The 19,597-nt window shown below is 36.1% G+C and overlaps 2 protein-coding genes across 2 annotated transcripts; both read left to right on the forward strand.

Moving 5' to 3' along the window:
• The first annotated feature begins 936 nt into the window (after positions 1-936).
• cdk20 (cyclin dependent kinase 20) lies at positions 937-8,193 on the forward strand. Its single transcript, XM_079638282.1, has 9 exons — positions 937-1,219; positions 1,335-1,448; positions 2,149-2,337; positions 2,440-2,561; positions 3,616-3,678; positions 4,794-4,917; positions 5,011-5,166; positions 5,252-5,452; positions 8,060-8,193. The coding sequence occupies exons 1-8, from the start codon at positions 1,145-1,147 to the stop codon at positions 5,441-5,443; spliced, it is 1,035 nt and encodes a 344-aa protein (XP_079494408.1). The 5' UTR covers positions 937-1,144; the 3' UTR covers positions 5,444-5,452; positions 8,060-8,193.
• gata1b (GATA binding protein 1b) lies at positions 8,125-15,414 on the forward strand. Its single transcript, XM_079638281.1, has 6 exons — positions 8,125-8,261; positions 8,865-9,090; positions 10,665-11,126; positions 12,743-12,888; positions 13,245-13,370; positions 14,305-15,414. The coding sequence occupies exons 2-6, from the start codon at positions 8,880-8,882 to the stop codon at positions 14,596-14,598; spliced, it is 1,239 nt and encodes a 412-aa protein (XP_079494407.1). The 5' UTR covers positions 8,125-8,261; positions 8,865-8,879; the 3' UTR covers positions 14,599-15,414.
• The last annotated feature ends 4,183 nt before the right edge of the window (positions 15,415-19,597 follow it).

Here is a 19,597-nt window from a genome sequence, read left to right on the forward strand (position 1 = left end):
TTTAATAAATGTTATGTACAAGAAATATAGATGACCGACCACCAAGAGATTAAAGATTATATGAATCAGGAAAAAGAAGAGAAGTGGCTTTGGGATATTAACATAAATTTTACTCAGAACAGTAAGTGATTTTTTTTTTTTGTATTGAAAATGTACTGTTGTTTTACCTTAAATATGTATATTAACATGTATTTTGTTTAAGACTTTGAGTCATGAGTGTACAGCATGCATTTAGAGAATGGTTGGGTTTAAACTAGTGCTGCCAAATCAATGAATTCCATCTAACAAAAGGTTTTGTTAACATTGTTATATTTTATAAATGTATATGTGTATATATTTATAAAATATAATACACATTCATACATATACAGACACGCACACATAAAATATATAAATATAAGATTCAGATGAAAAAAAAATGTAATCTCAAATAAATCTATTTGACAGCACTAGTTTAAAGTTTCAATCAGCTTTTAGTCACGTTTTTACGGGAAAAGCGTATTTATTTACTTAATGCTACTCATTACTCTGGAGCCAGTTGATGTGTACGATACAAAATCCATAATCTTTTGTTACACTTTCAAAATACTGGCATACGAATGTAAATCAACTCAAGCAATGTATAAAATTAGCTGAATATATTTGTACAGTAACAGTAAGCGCAATCAAAATGTAACGTGATCAGACCGCTAGAAATTTAAATTCAGTTATTTTTTATTTTATTTACATTTCTTACACAATGGTAATTCAAATATATGTTTATTAAATTATATTTTTAAATTAAAATGTTTATTAATTGTTCGTTTTTAGCTGGAAGATTATTTTTAGTCCGCTTTTATTTGCGTGGTTGGTAAGAATCGCCTTTATATACTGTCTATGGTAAGAATAGGTCACAATACGTACTCGTTTTAATAAGATTTTTGTCTTCGTTAGCTTGCCGTACAGAAACGGTCTTCATGGCAACTGCACTGGAGCGTCATCGGATTTTACCACAGTTGATCTCTTCTAAACAGTCCTCAATCTCGCTATTGTTTCCATTCCGTTATTATTTTGCTCCGTTACGTTGCTGAATATTTGCCAGTGTGTGAATGGAAAACAAAGGTACATTTCTGCTTTGCTAGCCGGCTAGTTGTCCAGCAGAGGAATGGATCAGTACAGTATTCTGGGTCGGATTGGGGAAGGAGCTCACGGGATAGTCTTCAAAGCCAAACACATCGAGGTAAGACTGTATACACCTGCATTCATCCAGTGTGAAGGGTAATAACTCTGTATCTTACTAGCTGCTACATGCCTCTGTCTGCACCGCTTTATCTGATGATGTTTATTGTTTTCAGACGGGAGAGACAGTGGCTTTGAAAAAAGTTGCTTTGCGAAAACTTGAAGATGGCATCCCAAACCAGGCCCTGAGAGAAATCAAAGCCCTGCAAGAGATTGAAGACAACCAATATGTGAGTGACACACAGACATACTGATCACTGGAGACTTGTGTAGTGAAGAGGATCTCTTTTGCAACTCGCTTTGGTGGAAAAAATGCTTTGGTAATCATATTTATGACATGAAATAATGACACACACTAAGTCACATTTATGAGTTGAAAGTCAAAATTGACAATGAAATTAATAAGGCATACTATTTGATGAGAGTCATTTTTGAGATGAAAGTCATAATTATGACAAAAGTTTGAAATGATGACATACTAATAAGTCAATTATGAGATAAAGTGAAATGATGACATTTTAAGTCATGACATAAAAAGTAATATTTACAAGATTAAAGGGTTCACCCAAAAATGAAAATTTTCCCATAGTTTACTCACAAGTCATCATAGGTGTATATGACTTTCTTCTTTCATCAAACACAATCGGAATCATGGCTCTTCCAAGCTTTATAATGGGATTTGGGATTTTACAATGCTTTTTTGAAGTAATCCAAAGGCCATCTGAAGCAAAGTGATGCATTTTTGTAAGAAAAATATCCATATTTAGACCTTTTTTGTAATTATTGTTTAAAAAATTATTGTTTATTCTTTAAAAAAAATAAAAATTGTGGCGGAAATGGGCTTCCATTTTGTGATGATTTGGATATACACAATAATTTATATTTCCATAATTTGATCTAGACATACTTTTATTTGTGGTTTCTCTACAGGTGGTGAAGCTGAAGGACGTGTTCCCTCACGGCACAGGCTTTGTTCTGGTGTTTGAGTACATGTTATCTGATCTGTCAGAAGTCATTCGGAACTCCCAGCGTCCTCTCACCGCATCCCAGGTCAAAGGTTACATGATGATGCTGCTGAAAGGAGTGGCTTTCTGCCACGACAACTCCATCATGCACAGGGTGAAACTGTGTTCCTTATATCATTAGATTTGTCCCCATATAAATCTGTGCTTTCCTTTACATGTTCCTTTTGTATCCTAAATGTTTTTTGTGTGTGTGTAGGATCTGAAGCCTGCAAATCTTCTAATCAGCTCAACGGGTCACCTGAAGATCGCTGACTTTGGTCTGGCGAGGCTCTTTTCGAATGAAGGAGATCGTCTGTACAGTCACCAAGTGGCCACCAGGTGATAGTTTTCTTGAAGGGTTTGTTTGGCCTAAAATGAAAGTTAACTCACCCTTTACTCACTCTGGTGTTGTTCTAATACCGTATGCCCTTTCTTTTTCGGACCACAAAATAAAAAAATAAAAAATGTCCTGCTCACGCTCATCCATATAATAGCAGTGAATAGCATCAAGCTTTTAATAAAATGATGTAAAAGTATCACAGAACGATCCCATGTGACACACGTCTAATTTCCCGAGTGTTCTGGAGGAATACGATAGGGTTTGGTTAAACAAGCTGAAATTCAATGTATTATTTAACAAAAACCCTGACCCATGAAGACCCATGAACGCTGGTATTCTGTGCATGGAACGCGTTCACGATGACGCTTTATTAGCGCCGCTGTTCACTCCAACTCACGCAGAAAAAGCACACAAGTTGTAAGAAATCAAGGTTAATACAAATGCTACATGAAATGCATACAATCTATGTACTTTCTTCTCAGATGTGAATATATTCATTGTGTTTGTCGCAACAAGATGTTATCGCGCTCACATTCTGACTGTCATCTGACAACCAACGTCCCGGTCTGGAGATTTTACATGTAGCGTTTGTATTAATCTTGATCTCTCACAGCTTGTGTGCTTTTTCTGGGCTCATAATGTGTCAGGAAGATGCATCGTCCACTGAAGACCAATGGCCAAGGTCAGGATTTTCTTTAAAAAATACATACAATTTCTGTTTGTTTTTTACTAAACCCTATCTTATAGCCCCAGAACCCTTGGGATGTACGGCACATGTCACATGGGATCATTCTGTGATACTTCTGCATCTTTTTTTAAAAGCTTGATAAAGGACGCCATTCACTTCCATTATATGGACGAGCGCGAGATTATTTTGTTTAATTTCTCCCTTTGTGGTCCCAAAAAGAGAGAAATGCATACGGCATTAGAACAAAACCAGGGTATATGATGAATTAATTTTAATTTTAATTTTCATTCAAATCTACATTTGTTCTAGTTTTAACCCAAAGCCTGAATCACATGGCTAAAAACATTTGTTGTGCTGTGTTTCAGATGGTACAGAGCACCAGAACTGTTGTATGGTGCCAGAAAATATGATGAAGGAGTTGATCTCTGGTAAGAATTTTTAGGATGATATTCTCAGTTTATTCGCAAAGTCGACATGAACTAAAAATTTGGAATATTGCTGAGTTTATTATAATTAATAAACATCGACCGTGCGCCGCCCTACAGAAGCCGTTTTTTTACAGTCTTTTTTACAGACTGTGATGACCGGTTTTCACATTTTCATAAAAATGAAAAATTAGTGCTGCTGCGAGGGTTTATAACACTATATTTTTATATTTATAACACTATAGATCTTATGTAGCCCCGCCCCTTTTCAGCGCTGCGCTCGTTGTCTTTTGTCTTCCGGTCTGTATTTTCACAGCGTTCTTGCGTCTTTATGAACGAACGGCTCGTTTTAAAATCTTCCCGGTCGACTGACATTTGTTAAGACATCTGCTTTAAACAGTACAATCCTCATGATAGCTTTCGTCAACTTTCCTTTTCTTTTTTTTTTTCTTTTGGAAAGTTGAGGAAACTATTACCGATTTTACAGGACCAAATGGAAATACAAACGTTTATATTTGCTGTCGTCTCTTATTCACCGCCATAGAAGTTTACCTGACTATGATGACTTAGAACTGAGAACCCCGGAAATGTAAAAGTGTCCATAGTGGAGAAAAGTTTCTATTTCACGCTGCCTTCAAGAACCTTGGAGATTTCCTAAATTACAAAAACCATTGAGTAAATAAAAAAAAAATTGCTTTTTATTTTATTTTGTATTTTGTACTTTAGCAAGTATTAGTATTTATTAGTTCTGTCTATTTTATAATCAGGTATATTTACGGTAAACATATCCAGTGTGTTATGTCTATGTAAATTCATGACTTTCTAAAACATCCAGGTAATAAAATGTTATTAAAAGTCACTGAACTACATTAAAAAAAAAGTTTGTTTGCATATCCAATGAGTTATGCAATTCTTCAGTCTGTAAATGTGAAATGTATAGTTTACATTTGTGTCTAATGTCAGATTTCATAATGTATTACCATTGAATTTAATAGTATTCATATAAAAGCAAATATTCCCAACTTTTTTTTGGAGAATTCTCTCAAGTTTCAGTAGATGGCAGTAGTGCTCATCCTACATTCAGCTGGTGTCAGTGTCTTTCCTCTGGCTTGTTCCAGGGCAGTGGGCTGTATTTTCGGGGAGCTGTTGAATAACTCTCCACTTTTCCCCGGAGAGAATGACATTGAGCAGTTGTGCTGTGTGCTCCGAGTCCTGGGAACTCCCAACCAGAAAGTTTGGCCCGTGAGCTCTCGCTCTACATTCACTACGCCTGTTTAAAATGACATGATGCACAACTGTTCTCCTAAAGGTTGTGTGTTGATGTACCAAATCTAGGAAATAACAGACCTACCAGACTACAATAAGATCACATTCAAAGAAAACCCACCCATTCCTTTGGAGGAAATTGTCCCTGACACGTCACCACAAGCTGTGGACCTGCTGAAGAAGTTCCTCGTCTATCCGTCCAAACAGAGGATCAGTGCTAGTCAGGTGCACATCTGAACTTCCGTACAGATTGATTCAGTCAGTCATGTAACTCCAAATGACACTAATAATGGCCTGTGTGTTTCCTCAGGCGTTGCTCCATCCGTATTTTTTCACGGACCCTCTCCCGGCGCATCATTCAGAGCTCCCCATCCCACAGCGTGGAGGAAAGCACTCCAGACAGCGCATGCAACCGCCTCACGAATTCACAGTGGATCGACCCTTACACGAGAGCCTGGTGGACCCGAGTCTGATCCAAAGGCATGCGTGGAGTTGTTTGTGAAATCTAGGGGTTTGTACTCGGTTTCAAACCCATTAAGTCATGCTCATTTATTTCATGTTTAAGGACGATGAAAAAATAAATTAATGTTCAAAGTATTTATTATAATATACAGAAATAGGCAATATAATATTGTAGTTTTTAAAATATGCTTTTATTAAATTTCAAATGGCGTGTGTAAATTTAATGGTCAAGCTTAAATTTCTTGAAATATTTCTGTTTAAATTTGTACGGCACATTTTACTATACTCATTATACGAGCAGCTTATTTGAATTGATTGCATCTCAAGCTGTATTACTTACTCCTCTTCAGTGGAATCGTAAAATGATGAAAAAAAAAAACAATTCTTCCTTCTTGCTCAACAACCTTATCATTTAACACCAGCCAGTGTAAATGAACTGATCTGGGTTTTTATTCAGTTAGGCGCACCTTTATACCGTGATCAGATAGAAACGAATGTACTAGAACAGGTCTGGTCATGCAGTTTAGAGCAAAAAGGACAAATCAGCAGGTGACTAGTTTTTAATCACACACTATCGTTCAAAAGTTTGGGGTCAGTAAGATAAAAAAAGTAATACAAATAATAATACTTTATTTCAGCAAGGATGCATTCAATTAATCAAAAGTGAAAGTTAAGCTGCACAACTTTTTTCTTGAGCAGAAAATCATCATATTATTCTGATTTCTGAAGGATCATGTGACACTGAAGACTGGAGTAATGATGCTGAAAATTCAGCTTTGTCATCACAGGAATAAATTTCGTTTGTGTAATAATATTTCACAATATTACTGTTTTTACTGTATTTTTTATCAAATAAATGAGCAGAATATAAATTTGCTGAGCGGAAGACACTTCTTTCAAAAACATTAAAAATCATACCATCTCCAAACTTTTTAACCCTGGTTAATATTATATTAATACAGAACCATTCTACATTTACATGTATCAAACGCTTTTATCCAATGCGACTTACATTGCATTTCAAGGTACCCATTCACGTTCTTATCAGTTCTTGCTTTCCCTGGGATTCAAACCCATGACCTTGGCGTTGCAAGCGCCACCGCTCTACAGTTTGAGCTACAAAAATAGCAGGAAAGCCATTCTACCTTTTAAATGATCATTACATTGTTGAAAAGCTGTGGAGGAAACTAGCCTTATCAGTGAACATGCAAACACCTAGTTTCTATTAAAAGTGCTATAAGCAGTCTTATTGTTTTATAGATTTTTCTTAATGGTTTTGAACCACTAACACAGTCATAGTGGTAAATCACTTGTGCAAATGCAACATCACACAACATCTCCCTCAAAGGTGGATGCAAATAGTGTAACTGTAATGTGGAATCAACATGGCCGTTAGGGTAAGTAAACTAAACTAAATAAACTCTAAACCAGAACAAAATGGAAGTGGTGCATATCTGTCATCTTTTTCATCCTGTTGTAGTCTGTTATACTTTGTTTTAGTGAAACGACAGACTCTTTAACACACAGCATGATTCACCACCTTTATTTTCCTTCAAACCGAACGAACAAAAGGAAAGAAAACGTTTCGCTTTGATTAACAAATGACTTCCACAGCCCTGCTCTGTCTGCATGTGGTCAGGCTGTGCATCTTCACAATGATTGCAGCATTTGTCTCTATTTGCATTTGTGCAATCAGCTCAACTGTCCTCTTGTGTTACATATTAAGCTGTGCTTTGCATCTTTTATTGGCTCCACTTTCCCTTTTGTTCCATCACTTGCTTGGCTTTTTTTTAAGTTGCTTAAAATTCATAGAGCTTATAGTAAGTTTAGTTCAAGTTCACACACAAAAAAAGTAATTTACTCACTACTCAAAACTATGAGTTTCACTCTTCTGTGGAACAGTGTTTTTCTGTTCATACAATGAAAGTAAATGGGCTCCAATGTTGTTTGGATGCCAACCTTTTTCAGAATATCTTCTTTTGTGTTCAACTAGTGTTTCTAAGACTTGTGTTTGGAACTGCATTGGATTGATAGAGTAAATGATGACAGAATTTTCATTTTGGGGTTATTTCTTTATACTTTTGTACTTTCTATATACATGTGTTTTATTTATATTTAATTGTATTCATATTTTGAATTGGGTTATGTTAATTTTAGATACATTTTTAATTATTTAATGTTTTGTTCATGTTATTTATATATATATATATATATATATATATATATATATATATATATATATATATATATATATATTGCTATTTAGGTTTGTTTTTATTTATTTCCAGTTAATTTAGTTAATAGCAGTGCTTCAACTTAAACTAAACAAAAATTTTAATGTATAATAAAATAAGTTTAACTTTTTCAACTTATATTTACATTTTATATTTCATCTTTATTTCAATTAACAGAAACAAATAGTTTATATTTAACATACTAGTTATATACATGCACATATTTCCATTGTATGGACAAAAAAACACTTCCACAGAAGAGGAGAAAGTTTTATATATATATATATGCATATACACACATTTTTTTTATTGATCTGAGTAGTTAGTCTTGGCCTTTTTGCTCTTTGTTGGCTTTGCATATTTATTGTAATTTGCAATGCAGACTTTTTGTAGATTTTCAAATTATGTGGGATATTTTCCAGACTTTTTTGTGCATTTGCACTTATGAGGCTCCACATTTGCTGAAGTGGACCTGTCTTTGGCTCCACCCACTGTATCCACATGTGTAACCTCAATCACCCACAATGCCAGAGCTCAGAAATCCTCACACACAAAGTTCTGACCATCAGCGGTGCTCACCTTCATCACAGACACCTGTTCTGCAGACTGAACAGATAAGCTCAGGTATGCTGCATTATGATCTACATTACCATATCTACCGCCAGATTAGCAAATCAAACAATGCAAGTGATGCTTATCTTGTTTTTAGAGGAATTTGATTCTAAACATATTTTCTGTCAAATGGAAAGTTGTGACTGACATTGCTGTTGAGTTTCGTCTTTATTTGTGCACTTCAAACCAGTATCACTGGTCATGAGATCATGTTTTTGCTTTTAAAAGTGAGAATTTTGTGAGAATCTGACTTAAAATATTGAAATGTTCTTCATAGAATAAATGTTATTATGATTGCAGATTGATTCCCAAACACATTCAGAATGAATTTCTTAAATGTATTCAAATGTATTTTTTATATTGCCTTTAAACTGATGATATTCTATTGCTGTTATGAAAACTGTAAAATTATACACAATGTTATTAAAATGTCGTCTTGTTCTTATTGGCACAATTAAGCCATATTTTTGGATGATTACCCGCATTGCACTACACTTTAACATGCCAATTCAATAATATAAATAAATAAATATACTGAAAATATTATATACACAAGATTGTCCAAGTTCATTCATTTTCCATAATTAATCATCTCCTTTTCATGCAGTACAAAAGGTGTTCCTGAACGACATGGAGAGCTCCGTTGAGCAGACTCGCTGGGTATCATCCTCCATGTTGGCGTCAGAGGTGATGCCCGCTTACCCTCCTGACTCCAGCTATCTGGTCCACACTGAGGAGGGCTCCATGTTCCCCTGCACTGATGCAGAGCACGGCGGCTTGCCCTCTGTGTTCACCGGCCCCATCCATGGCCGCCCATCTGGAGCGTTTCAACACAGCTCAGGTCAGTGACAGCGCACAGTCAAAAAACTATTGTGCTAGTATCATAGTACAGGTATAGAATCACATGGTACTTTGATATAGCTACAGGTGATGAAACTCGAAAAATGAGAATATCGTGCTAAAATGTTTATTTATTTCAGTATTAAAAGGTGAAACTAATATATTATATAGACTCATTACATGCAAAGTGAGTTATTTCAAGACTTTATTTGTTATAATTTTGATGATTGTGGTGTACAGTTTATGAAAACCCCAAATTCAAAATTAGAACATTGTGAAAAGGTTTTCATAGCTGTAAGCCATAATCGTCAAAATTATAACAAATAAAGGCTTGAAATAACTCACTTTGCATGTAATGAGTCTATAAAATAGGATATTAGTTTCACCTTTTAAGTTGAATTACTGAAATAAATGAACGTTTGCACGTTTGATATTCACATTTTTCGAGTTTCACCTGTACAGTACACTACCTACTGTTCAAAAGTTTTCTATTTGAATATATTTTAAAATTTTATTTATTCCTGAATTTTCAGCATCATTACTCTAGTCTTAAGTCACATGATCCTTTAGAAATCATTCTAATATGCTGCACAAGAAACGTTTCTTATTATTATCCATTTTGAAAACTGTTGTTCTACTTAATATTTTTGGGGAAACAGTGATACATTTGTTTTCAATATTTTTTGATAATTAGAAGGTGCAAAAGAATAGCATTTATTTACTGTAACTTTTGTAACATTATAATACATGTCTTTACTGTCACTTTTGATCAGTTTAATGCATCCTTGCTAAATAAAAGTATTAATATTATTATTTTTAAAAGCTTACTGACCCTAAATATTGGAACAGTGGTGTATACTGTACTGTAGCACTGAAAAGTTACCATATTCATACCATGATGATAACTTAAAGAACCAAAAGCTTATAAATAGTATAAAAAGGACCCTCTAGTACAGAGAAATTACATGTGAAAGTATGGGACTGTGTCAGTAAGTCAATGATCTAGCCATAAAGTGAGTGAAACTGAAACTATTGCTGAGTTAATTGTGCTTTTGTGCTTTAGTAACTTTGATGCACCAGATGTTAATCCCAAGCTAATATTTCAAAACTCATTTCATCAAAACTTGTTATGGTTATATTGGTTATATTTACTGGTTAAATATGGTTATGGTTATATATTTATGGTTATATACTGGTTATATTTCAAATGCATTGTCTTTTCAGAAGGACAAATGACCCTAGCTTTAACCAGTTACACTAAAATGAATGCTATTGGCTGTTTTAAGTAAAAGTTGAGTAAAGTTTTCTTTTTTATAAATACATTTTCTAGTCGACTCAATACAAGGAAAGACTTTTGAAATGTAAGTGATAAAGTTGATGTCCAGATATTTTCTCTTACTAAATGCTTACTCATACCAGTTTACATTTATGCAGTTTAATATGCAGAGAAGCCATTTAATGGTTCTCCTTAAAAGTATAAATGTCTCTGTGGTGCTATCAAAACACTCTTTTTAACTCTAGACACTTGTCAGATTTCAGTTGCTTTCTTTAAGTATTGCTCCCTCTCTTCCTCAGTATATCCCGTTTACTCCTCTCCATTCCTCGGCAACCTGTCCTGGCTTGAAGGTTCAAACGGATCCTCTCTAACCAACCTCTTCCCATCATCCCCATCGTCCTGGCATGGCAGTGCATTTTCCAAGACGTCCTCCCCGTCCTTCCACGTCTCCACGTCCCTCAGCTCTGCCAGACCGCCCCGTCCTGCCCTTCCCTCGCCTGTCCTGGACCAGAAGGAGAGTGTGAAAGGAGAGAGATTGAGTCCTCCTGGAGGAGGGGAGGCGTTTGGCGGGATGTTCCCTCTGAACCCTTCAGTGAGCGCCGGTGTGTATGCTCACACACACTCCTCAAAAGCACACTCGCAGTCACTGGCCCACATCAGTCCCTACGGGAGCTTCACGCAAGATTACAACAGTCCAGCTCTCTACGCTCCCTCGTCCTTCTCACCGAAATTATGCAGCAAGACGAGATTCTCCCCTTTAGGTGAGGAAGTGTCATAAAAGGCAGGTAATGTGGGGTGGCGCTGGTGTTGTCCTAGAGTCAAAGATGTGATATTGTGTAATATAGCTGAATATAAAAGGTCTGCAAAGTTTCAAAGTTCACGATACATTGAGTTATTGTCTGAACAAGTCATTAGTAATTCCAGTCTTACTTCCTGCTCAAACATACATAGGTTTGTTACAAATTAGCATAATGTCTTCTTTGGCTGACCATGATCGACGTCTATTTTGACCCTCATACTCTAGTCGTAGCTGAGGCCAGGAATAGTTTGGTTCGTGTTGTCGAGAAGAAGTTTTCTGCACTTCCAATGATTGAGGACTTGATACGGTAAAGCCGACGGCTGTTCGTATCACTGTAACTAGTGCTGAGGAATCCTCCAGAGCTGGAATTCAGATATGATAATGAGCGTTTACTTTGAGGCACGTGCTGTAAGCTGTCGACCAATCACAACAGACTGGGCCATCTGACCAATCAGAGCGGAGTAGGCTCTCGGAAAGGAGTAGCTTAGAAAGACTGAATCATTGATCAAACTGGTTTTTAGACACTTTGAGAAAAGAGGTGACGCTGCAACTTATATTATGAGAAAATTAAAGTGTTGGATTAATGTAAACTTAGTGTAGGAAACTCGCCAAACAAAATTAGGAACCTCTAAAATTGCATCCAAACGAACAGCACAAAATACTCAATTTTATTAGAACTTTCCCATCCCAACAAATATAATAAATACATTTTAAAAAGTAAATAATAATTCTGGTATTTTTGTAAAAATGTGTCTGCACTGACAGGGAACTCATCATTTTTTAATATTATATTATATATAACTCCAGAAGAACGGAGAATTGAAGGTTATAAGGTTCTTATAGGTTCTTCAGATCAGGATATTGGTTTCTGAAATCTATTCATAGTTTCACATTCTTATATGAATGCCCACCTGGAGGTTTCATTTTACCAGGTACTAATGTACTAAGAGAGTGATATTAAAACACCAAATTCAGTGTAAATCATAATTATTAAAAAATACTTGATGACATTACAGGTCCAAATTCAATATACACCTTACTAATGAAACGCATCCAAAAAATGAACGCAACACGTTTCAAGTTAAGCATTTTCCCATAGAAACCCATTATAAAGAAAATTTTGCTCTTTGCGTTTATATTTGTATGTATCATCAATAAGGTGTATATTGAATTAGATTTAGAATCTTTTAGAATGTCGTTTAGAATGTCCTGTTGTTTTAAGTGATTTAAAAACTTGGAGTTTGTTAACATATCTTTGTTGTTCCTCTTTTGAGAGGTGATCTGAATATTTGTGGCTTAAAACCGAAATGACAGGCCTGTGCTGTAGTTCTATAGATGTTTTGCCCATCTGGGTTTTTTTTGTGCCAGTCACGTGACTAAAAACTATAAATAAAGCACCAGTACATAGATGGTTTACTAAAGGACTAAAAAAATTACGTTCTTTGTGGAAATTAAACAGGTTCTTGAATGACATTAGTCTGTAAGCATTATAACTGGAACCTTTAGAGTGTAAGTTTCATTGTGTATTTTTGTTAAAGTTGCAAATTAAACATCGTCTCCAATCTTTTGTGGTGACAGATACGCGTGAGTGTGTGAACTGTGGGGCCACTGCCACCCCTCTGTGGCGGCGTGATGGAACGGGCCACTACCTCTGCAATGCCTGCGGACTGTACCAAAAGATGAACAGACAGAACAGGCCTCTCATCCGACCCAAAAAGAGACTGGTACACCTCACTGATACTCAGTTCAAGAGACATTACAAAGAAGGCATTCTTATGATCATTTACTTGATCAAAATACAGTAAAAACTTTAATATTGTGAAATATTATAACTCTATAGCTCTATTCTATTTTAAAATCTAATTTATTGATTGATTTGCTCTTAATATTATCAATGTTGAAAACAGTCGTGCTGCTTAATATTTTTGTGGAAACCGTGATACATTTGTTTTGCGGGAATCTTTGCTAAATAGAAAGTTCAAAAGAAGAGTGTTTATATAAAATAGAAATCTTTTTGTGACATTACTTTCACTGTTTATAAGACGCAGAGTGACTCTGGCCTTCGTTTCTTTTTGTGTAGGTCATCAGTAAGCGAATAGGAACTGAATGTGCGAACTGCCAGACCAGCACCACCACACTGTGGAGACGCAACGCCAGCGGAGAGCCCGTGTGCAACGCGTGCGGACTCTATTTCAAGCTTCACAATGTGAGCAACTTCACTCATTTTACTTGACTGTTTTTGTATTAAAATGCCCAAATCTTATTCGGTTAATTTAGTAAAAGCTGATTTGTATAATTTGTGTTGTCACTCAAAACCTAGTTGTACATTTTTGGCAGCATTTGTGCTGTTACCTGATTTGCATAACTTCTTTTTGTGGATGGGGGACGGGGACGGGGACATCAAAACATCATGTGTCAACATGTCAACTAACTTTTTACCGCCAATTTCAATATTTTTGTCTTTTTTTTTTTTTTTTTTGCAATTCCTAATGGTTCAGGAATCACACACAGCAGCTCTAAAGGTGCTGTATGTATATCTATATATTTTTTTACTGTACTAAAGCATACAAATACCATAATATGTTTGCAGACATTTAGATAACATGCTAAGTTCACATACTTGTTTCTCTGAAAATCAAATCAATGCTACAGACCGTAATTTTACTTTGAAATGTGCGTTCCGTGTCGGAAAGTCTGTTTTTGTGTTGATCCGTGTGAATCTGCCCACTGCGAATTTCAACTTATTTATTTCAACTTATTTTTCAACTATCCGGGTTGCCAGTTGGCAGAAAACACAGCGTATTGCAACCATTGAAGCCAGCAAACGAACTCGGTCAAATATTGCAGATTCTACATGATGTAAAAAGCCTCTGCATCAATCTAAAAATGTCTATGAACGGGAGAGCATATTAAAATGCGGATAAATCAACTCATCAGCTTGCAGTTTCTCAATTGCACTCGTTCTTGTTGCGTGTCCTCGATCTGGAAACCCGCGTGAGCGTCGAGTCTGAGGAGGACGAGGCGGGGGAAACAACTCTCCAATATTTCGATTTTGGACTGTTAATATTACATACTGCACCTTTAACTGCAATTTTGCAGCTCTTTAAATTGTGCTTAATATTTTCAATCATACTCATCAGGTAAACAGACCGCTGACTATGAAGAAGGAAGGCATTCAGACTCGCAATCGTAAAGTGTCCAGCAAGAGCAGAAAGGGGAAGAAGTTTAGCACCGCAGAGGAGAATCTCTATTGGGATTTTTCGAAGAATCCTGGCTCTGATCAGTATTTCGACATGTATCCTCAGAGTCCAGGAGCTCTGGGGGTCTACAGTCATTCTTCCCATTCACTGCCGCCCACAGCTGCCTTCCACAGCCATGCCACCCTGCCCTACCCATACCACCCGTCGGCTGCCATCCTCCCCAGCATGATGTGAGACGAACTGGACAAAAGACTATGTACAAAACACTCACAACTGCCCAGCCATCCGTTCAGATACTCATCATAAACATGCTTGAAAACTTTACAGATGTGGATGCATGAAAAAGCATGAGGGGAATATACAGTTGCCCTAAATATATTTGGACATTGAAGTCACAAATTGAATACTTAAAAATGTCATTGGATTATATACAAAATATCAAACCAGGTGGCGTTTATTTTAAATAAAGACACACTTATCAAGTTAGAAAAGCATCATGACACTTTGTGAAGAATTAAATTGATCAATAGTGACAATAAAGATTTATAATGTTACAAAATATTTCTATTTCAAGTAAATGCTGTTCTCTTGAACTTTCTATATATCAAAGAATCCTGAAAAATATTGTGGTTTCTACAAACATATTAAGCAGCACAACTGTTTTCAACATTGTTGCATCATATTATATCATATACTGGTAATGTTCATCATATTAGGATGATTTCTGAAGGATCATGTGACACTAAAGACTGGAATAATGATGCTGAAAATTCAGCTTTGATCACAAGAATAAATTACATTTTAAAATATGTTCAAATAGAAAACAGTTATTTTAAACTGTAATAATAATTTTTGATCAAATACATGCAGTGAGCATAAGAGACTTCTTTCTAAAACATTTAATAATCTTACTCGCCCCAAACATTTGTATAGTAGTTTATATATAGACTACATTTATTTTTTTCAGTGTTTGTAACCACTTTTTTTTGGATGTTTTTAAAGTGTTTTACAAAAAATAAATGTTGTTTACAAATAAAAGTTTACATAAAGCACCTTTTCTTTTTGCATTTGCTGTAATTGACAGCTGACAGCCGAACTCAACTGAGAAGCCTAGAGACTCGCTTAATTTCATTCAAAACAGAGTCTCCGTATCCTAACATCACCGCATCTTCACAGACGTTTGAATCTGACGTTGTGGTTTTTCTATGGCACCATTGTGAGCTCTGCAGCTTGGATGAATTAGCTCGTAGTGGGAGTTAGACAGTTACAATGTGCAATGACTGCACATGCAAATCCAGCACTTTCCATAGTACAGCGGTCCAGCTCAAAAATCATACAGAGTTTACTGATGTCACACTCCATTAATCATATGAGCAGTTCAGTGTTCAGCGGTATTTGCTTATCATGTGAAACATGTCATCTTTAGTTTAGCTTAATCATAGCTAGTCATAGCTTATTTTTGCAGGTCAAAGGTAGTGTGTGTCTGTGTGAATGATAAAATGTGATGATTGTTTAATTTTTTGTTTTATACTTTTGCTCTCTCTCTCTCTCTCTCTCTCTCTCTCTCTCTCTTTCTCTCTCTCTCTCTCTCTCTCTCTCTCTCTCTCTTTCTCTCTCTCTTTCTCTCTCTCTTTCTCTCTCTTCTCTCTCTCTCTTTCTCTCTCTTCTCTCTCTCTCTGTAGGTTGATGTCTATACGGTGAAGCCAAATACAAATTTCAGATAACTAGTCATGTCGCTTCTTAAACAGTACAGTATCATTCTTGACATTTCTGCCATGTCAACTCTCGGATTGTCTGGCATGGTAATGGCTATGACGATGGCGTGTATCGCCAATACACACTTGACACGCTGCTGTGTGCAAGACATGCTGCTGTATGTACAATATAGGATACATGAATCACCCCTAGCTGATCTATACAGGTGGAGCTGGGGAAGGTGGAGGGTTTCTGAAAGAGCAAAGTATTGGGCAGTGAGCTCATTGGCTACTGATACAGTGGGAACCAATCAGCTGTGCCCTATAGAGAATGATGTGATTGCAAGCAGATTGAATTAAGGACCTATCAGCCTGCGCAGGCTAGAGTTTCAAGACAGATCTTTGTATTTGTGTGAGGATTGCCCATGCAAAACTCACTGCACAATGATCGGATGTTGTGTGAGGTTGCCAGGGTGTTGCTATGCAGTTGCTAATGTGTTATTAAGATGTTGCTATGTGGTTGCTTTCCAGCCATGCTGACCAACCTGTCATCAGATTAAGTGTCAAGAAAGGCCCACGATATTCACCCAAACACATGCACAATATTTCCCCAGCCTCTTTGAGTTCATAAATTGGCATCACTGAGTGAATTCTTCCATGCCGGTATGGAAAAACGGCTCAGCGGTGTGAAATATGGATTTGTGTCTCAGTTTTACTCTGGTTGGTGATGATATCTCAGATAGTGCCCCTCCCTCTCCTCCATCTGTTTCCATCTCTCACGGTTGACCACATAGCTCTGCTCCCCTGGCTTCTAGTGGAGCCTCATTGTGCAACGCAGGCGGCTTCTGGTTTTCCGGACTCTATAAAAAAAAGTGCAGAAGGGAAAAGGAGATGCACAGAAGAAGGCTGCAAGCTTTTCAAGCCTGGTACACGAGGCACATCGTTCGCTTTTTTCTGTCATCGGCTTCCTCCATTCAGGGTGAAGCCGTGTTATCTGGTGGAGTCGGCACCATAGTGAGGGGGAAATGGTACTGAGTGACTCGGAGAGATTAGCAACCACAGGACAGGTCCAACCAACACGTACAGGCCTGTACGTTAGCGCTCACCAGCTCTGCCGCGCTCGCGCTTGCAAACTCTTTTCCATTCATGTAAACAGACTAGCAAAGACATGATGATTTTTCCTCACACAATCACATCTGCACATCTGCACAGGTCACAAGGTCAGAGCCCTCCTCTAGAAGAGCCTGACTAAACTGCCTGTGTGCAAACTGTTGATCACTATGAATAATGTGATTGGACGCTTTTTTTGTTTGGCATGACATCAAATTTTTAAAAACAGCATTTTGGAGTCCTTTAACACTGTAAAAAAAAATTATGCGATTATTTATCACAACTTAAAATCCAACATTGTTTCAACTTTAAAAAGTATGTGTTCAGGCTTGACTTAAAATATTAAGTTTAGTTTAGTTTGGTTAAGTTGGATATTTAAGTTATCTCAACAAATTTTAACTAATCGCAGCCACATTTTTTACAGTGAAGGAATAGTTGTTGTTTTCTAGAAAAGGTTTGGTAACACATTATTTCGATGGTCCACTTTTGACATTTACTAACTAAAAGCATCTTTGCAACTACATGTCAACTAGCAGTCATTAGTAGACTGAATATCTGATAACACTTTATTTTGATGTTCTCTCAACAGAAATTATACTGACTAAGTAACTTTGTCAACTTATTCTACCAACCCTAACCGACTAATACTCTAGTAATGAGAGTCAGGTGACATTTAGTTGCAAAGTTGCTTATAGTCAGTGGAATGTCTAAAGTGGATCATAAAAATAAAGTGTAACCAAATGTTCCTGCAGGATTAGTTTGTCATCATTACACATTCCTTTTGATGGTCTTCACCAATGGGTCAAGAAACTGCTGGTTGACCCCATAGTGAACGCATCTGACTCCTTTGACAGCCATTCAAAAGTAACGTGCATTCTGCTGAAATATAACTTGAAATATTGAATTATTGTTTAATAGAGCACTGGTTCTTATCATAGATGATATAAAAATATTAAAGGGATAGTTGACCCAAAAAGGAAAATTCTGTCAGTAATTACTCACCCTTATGTTGTTCCAACCCCATAAGACTTTCATTCATCTTCGGAACACAAATTAAGATATTTTTTATTAAATCTGAGAGCTCTAGTGTAGTTTTACACTCTCATAGTGTAACAGCGCAGCGTTTCTGTGTTGTACATCAGAACGTATAGGCCCAATATGCTATTGGCCAGCATCATCACACACATGACCAGCTTCGGCCAATAGTGAGCCTACGTTCTGACGTACAACCCAGAAGCGCTGCGCTGTCACACTACATGAACTCACTCAGAGGCCCACACTGAAGAAAATGAATAGTGGAATAAAGTCGATATTTTTGTTTTGTTTTGCGCACAAAAAGTATTCTCGTCGCTTGATAAACTTATGGTTGAGTCACTGTAGTCACTTGGACTATTTTAAACATTGTCTTTACTAACTTTCTGGGCCGGCAAGTTTCAATTACAATAGAAGCTTATGGAGGAGTGAGACAGCTCTCAGATTTAATCAAAAATATCTTAATTTGTGTTCCGAAGATGAACGAAAGTCTTACGGGGTTGGAACAACATGAGGGAGAGTAATTACTGACAGAATTTTCATTTTGGGGTGAACTATCCCTTTAAGATATTAAATTAATATATTAAAATAATCTAACTCTAATCTAAATTAAAATGCAAAGAACAAAACAAGGTCAAGATGTCAATTAAGTCATATTTCTTCTCTCCTCCCACCCCATAAATAACTAATCATTTTATTGAAGAACATACAGTTTTAGGTTAATTCATTTAATATATCAATAATCCCCCAGTTTCTGTTAATAAAAATAACTTATAGTCATAATTACAGCAAAATGACTGAAAATAGTTTAGCCTAGGTGTTTACATTTTTTAGATGAAACGGACCCCCAAATTTTATGTTTCCTTGTGCGAGGGTATGACACAAAATGTAAAAGAAAGCTATATATTTGATAGATTTATAAAATGTATATTATAAATGTGTAAAATATTAGTTGGAGAATATTTACCTTCTATTACATTACATTAACCTATATTACATTGCATTTATTATGTTTTTTCTACTCAGTATACTGTATTGTTAGATGTTGGCTATTAATTACTTATTTGTCATTTTTTATTATTTATTTATTGTTTTAATCATTTTCTGTTATTTTTTTAAAATCAGATTTATTGATTTACTTATTTACTTCTTTTTTTAAACATAATTTAGAGCGAATTCAGGTTGATTAGGACACTTTTCCCAAAAAAGTGTCCCAATCAACGTGAATTCAACCCTATTTTTTGTTTTAAATACTTTTTTTTTTAGTCCCCCTAGACTAGAACCTCAGTTTGTAAACTCCTGCTTTAGCCCATATGGGATGCTTTGAATATTGTCTTATTGTGCATTTTCTATAATATAACTATAGAATTAATTCTTAATGCGCACGTGAGCGCCAT

The sequence above is a fragment of the Phoxinus phoxinus genome (assembly GCF_949152265.1).
Source record: "Phoxinus phoxinus genome assembly, chromosome: 15".
NCBI classification, from domain to species: Eukaryota; Metazoa; Chordata; class Actinopteri; order Cypriniformes; family Leuciscidae; genus Phoxinus; species Phoxinus phoxinus.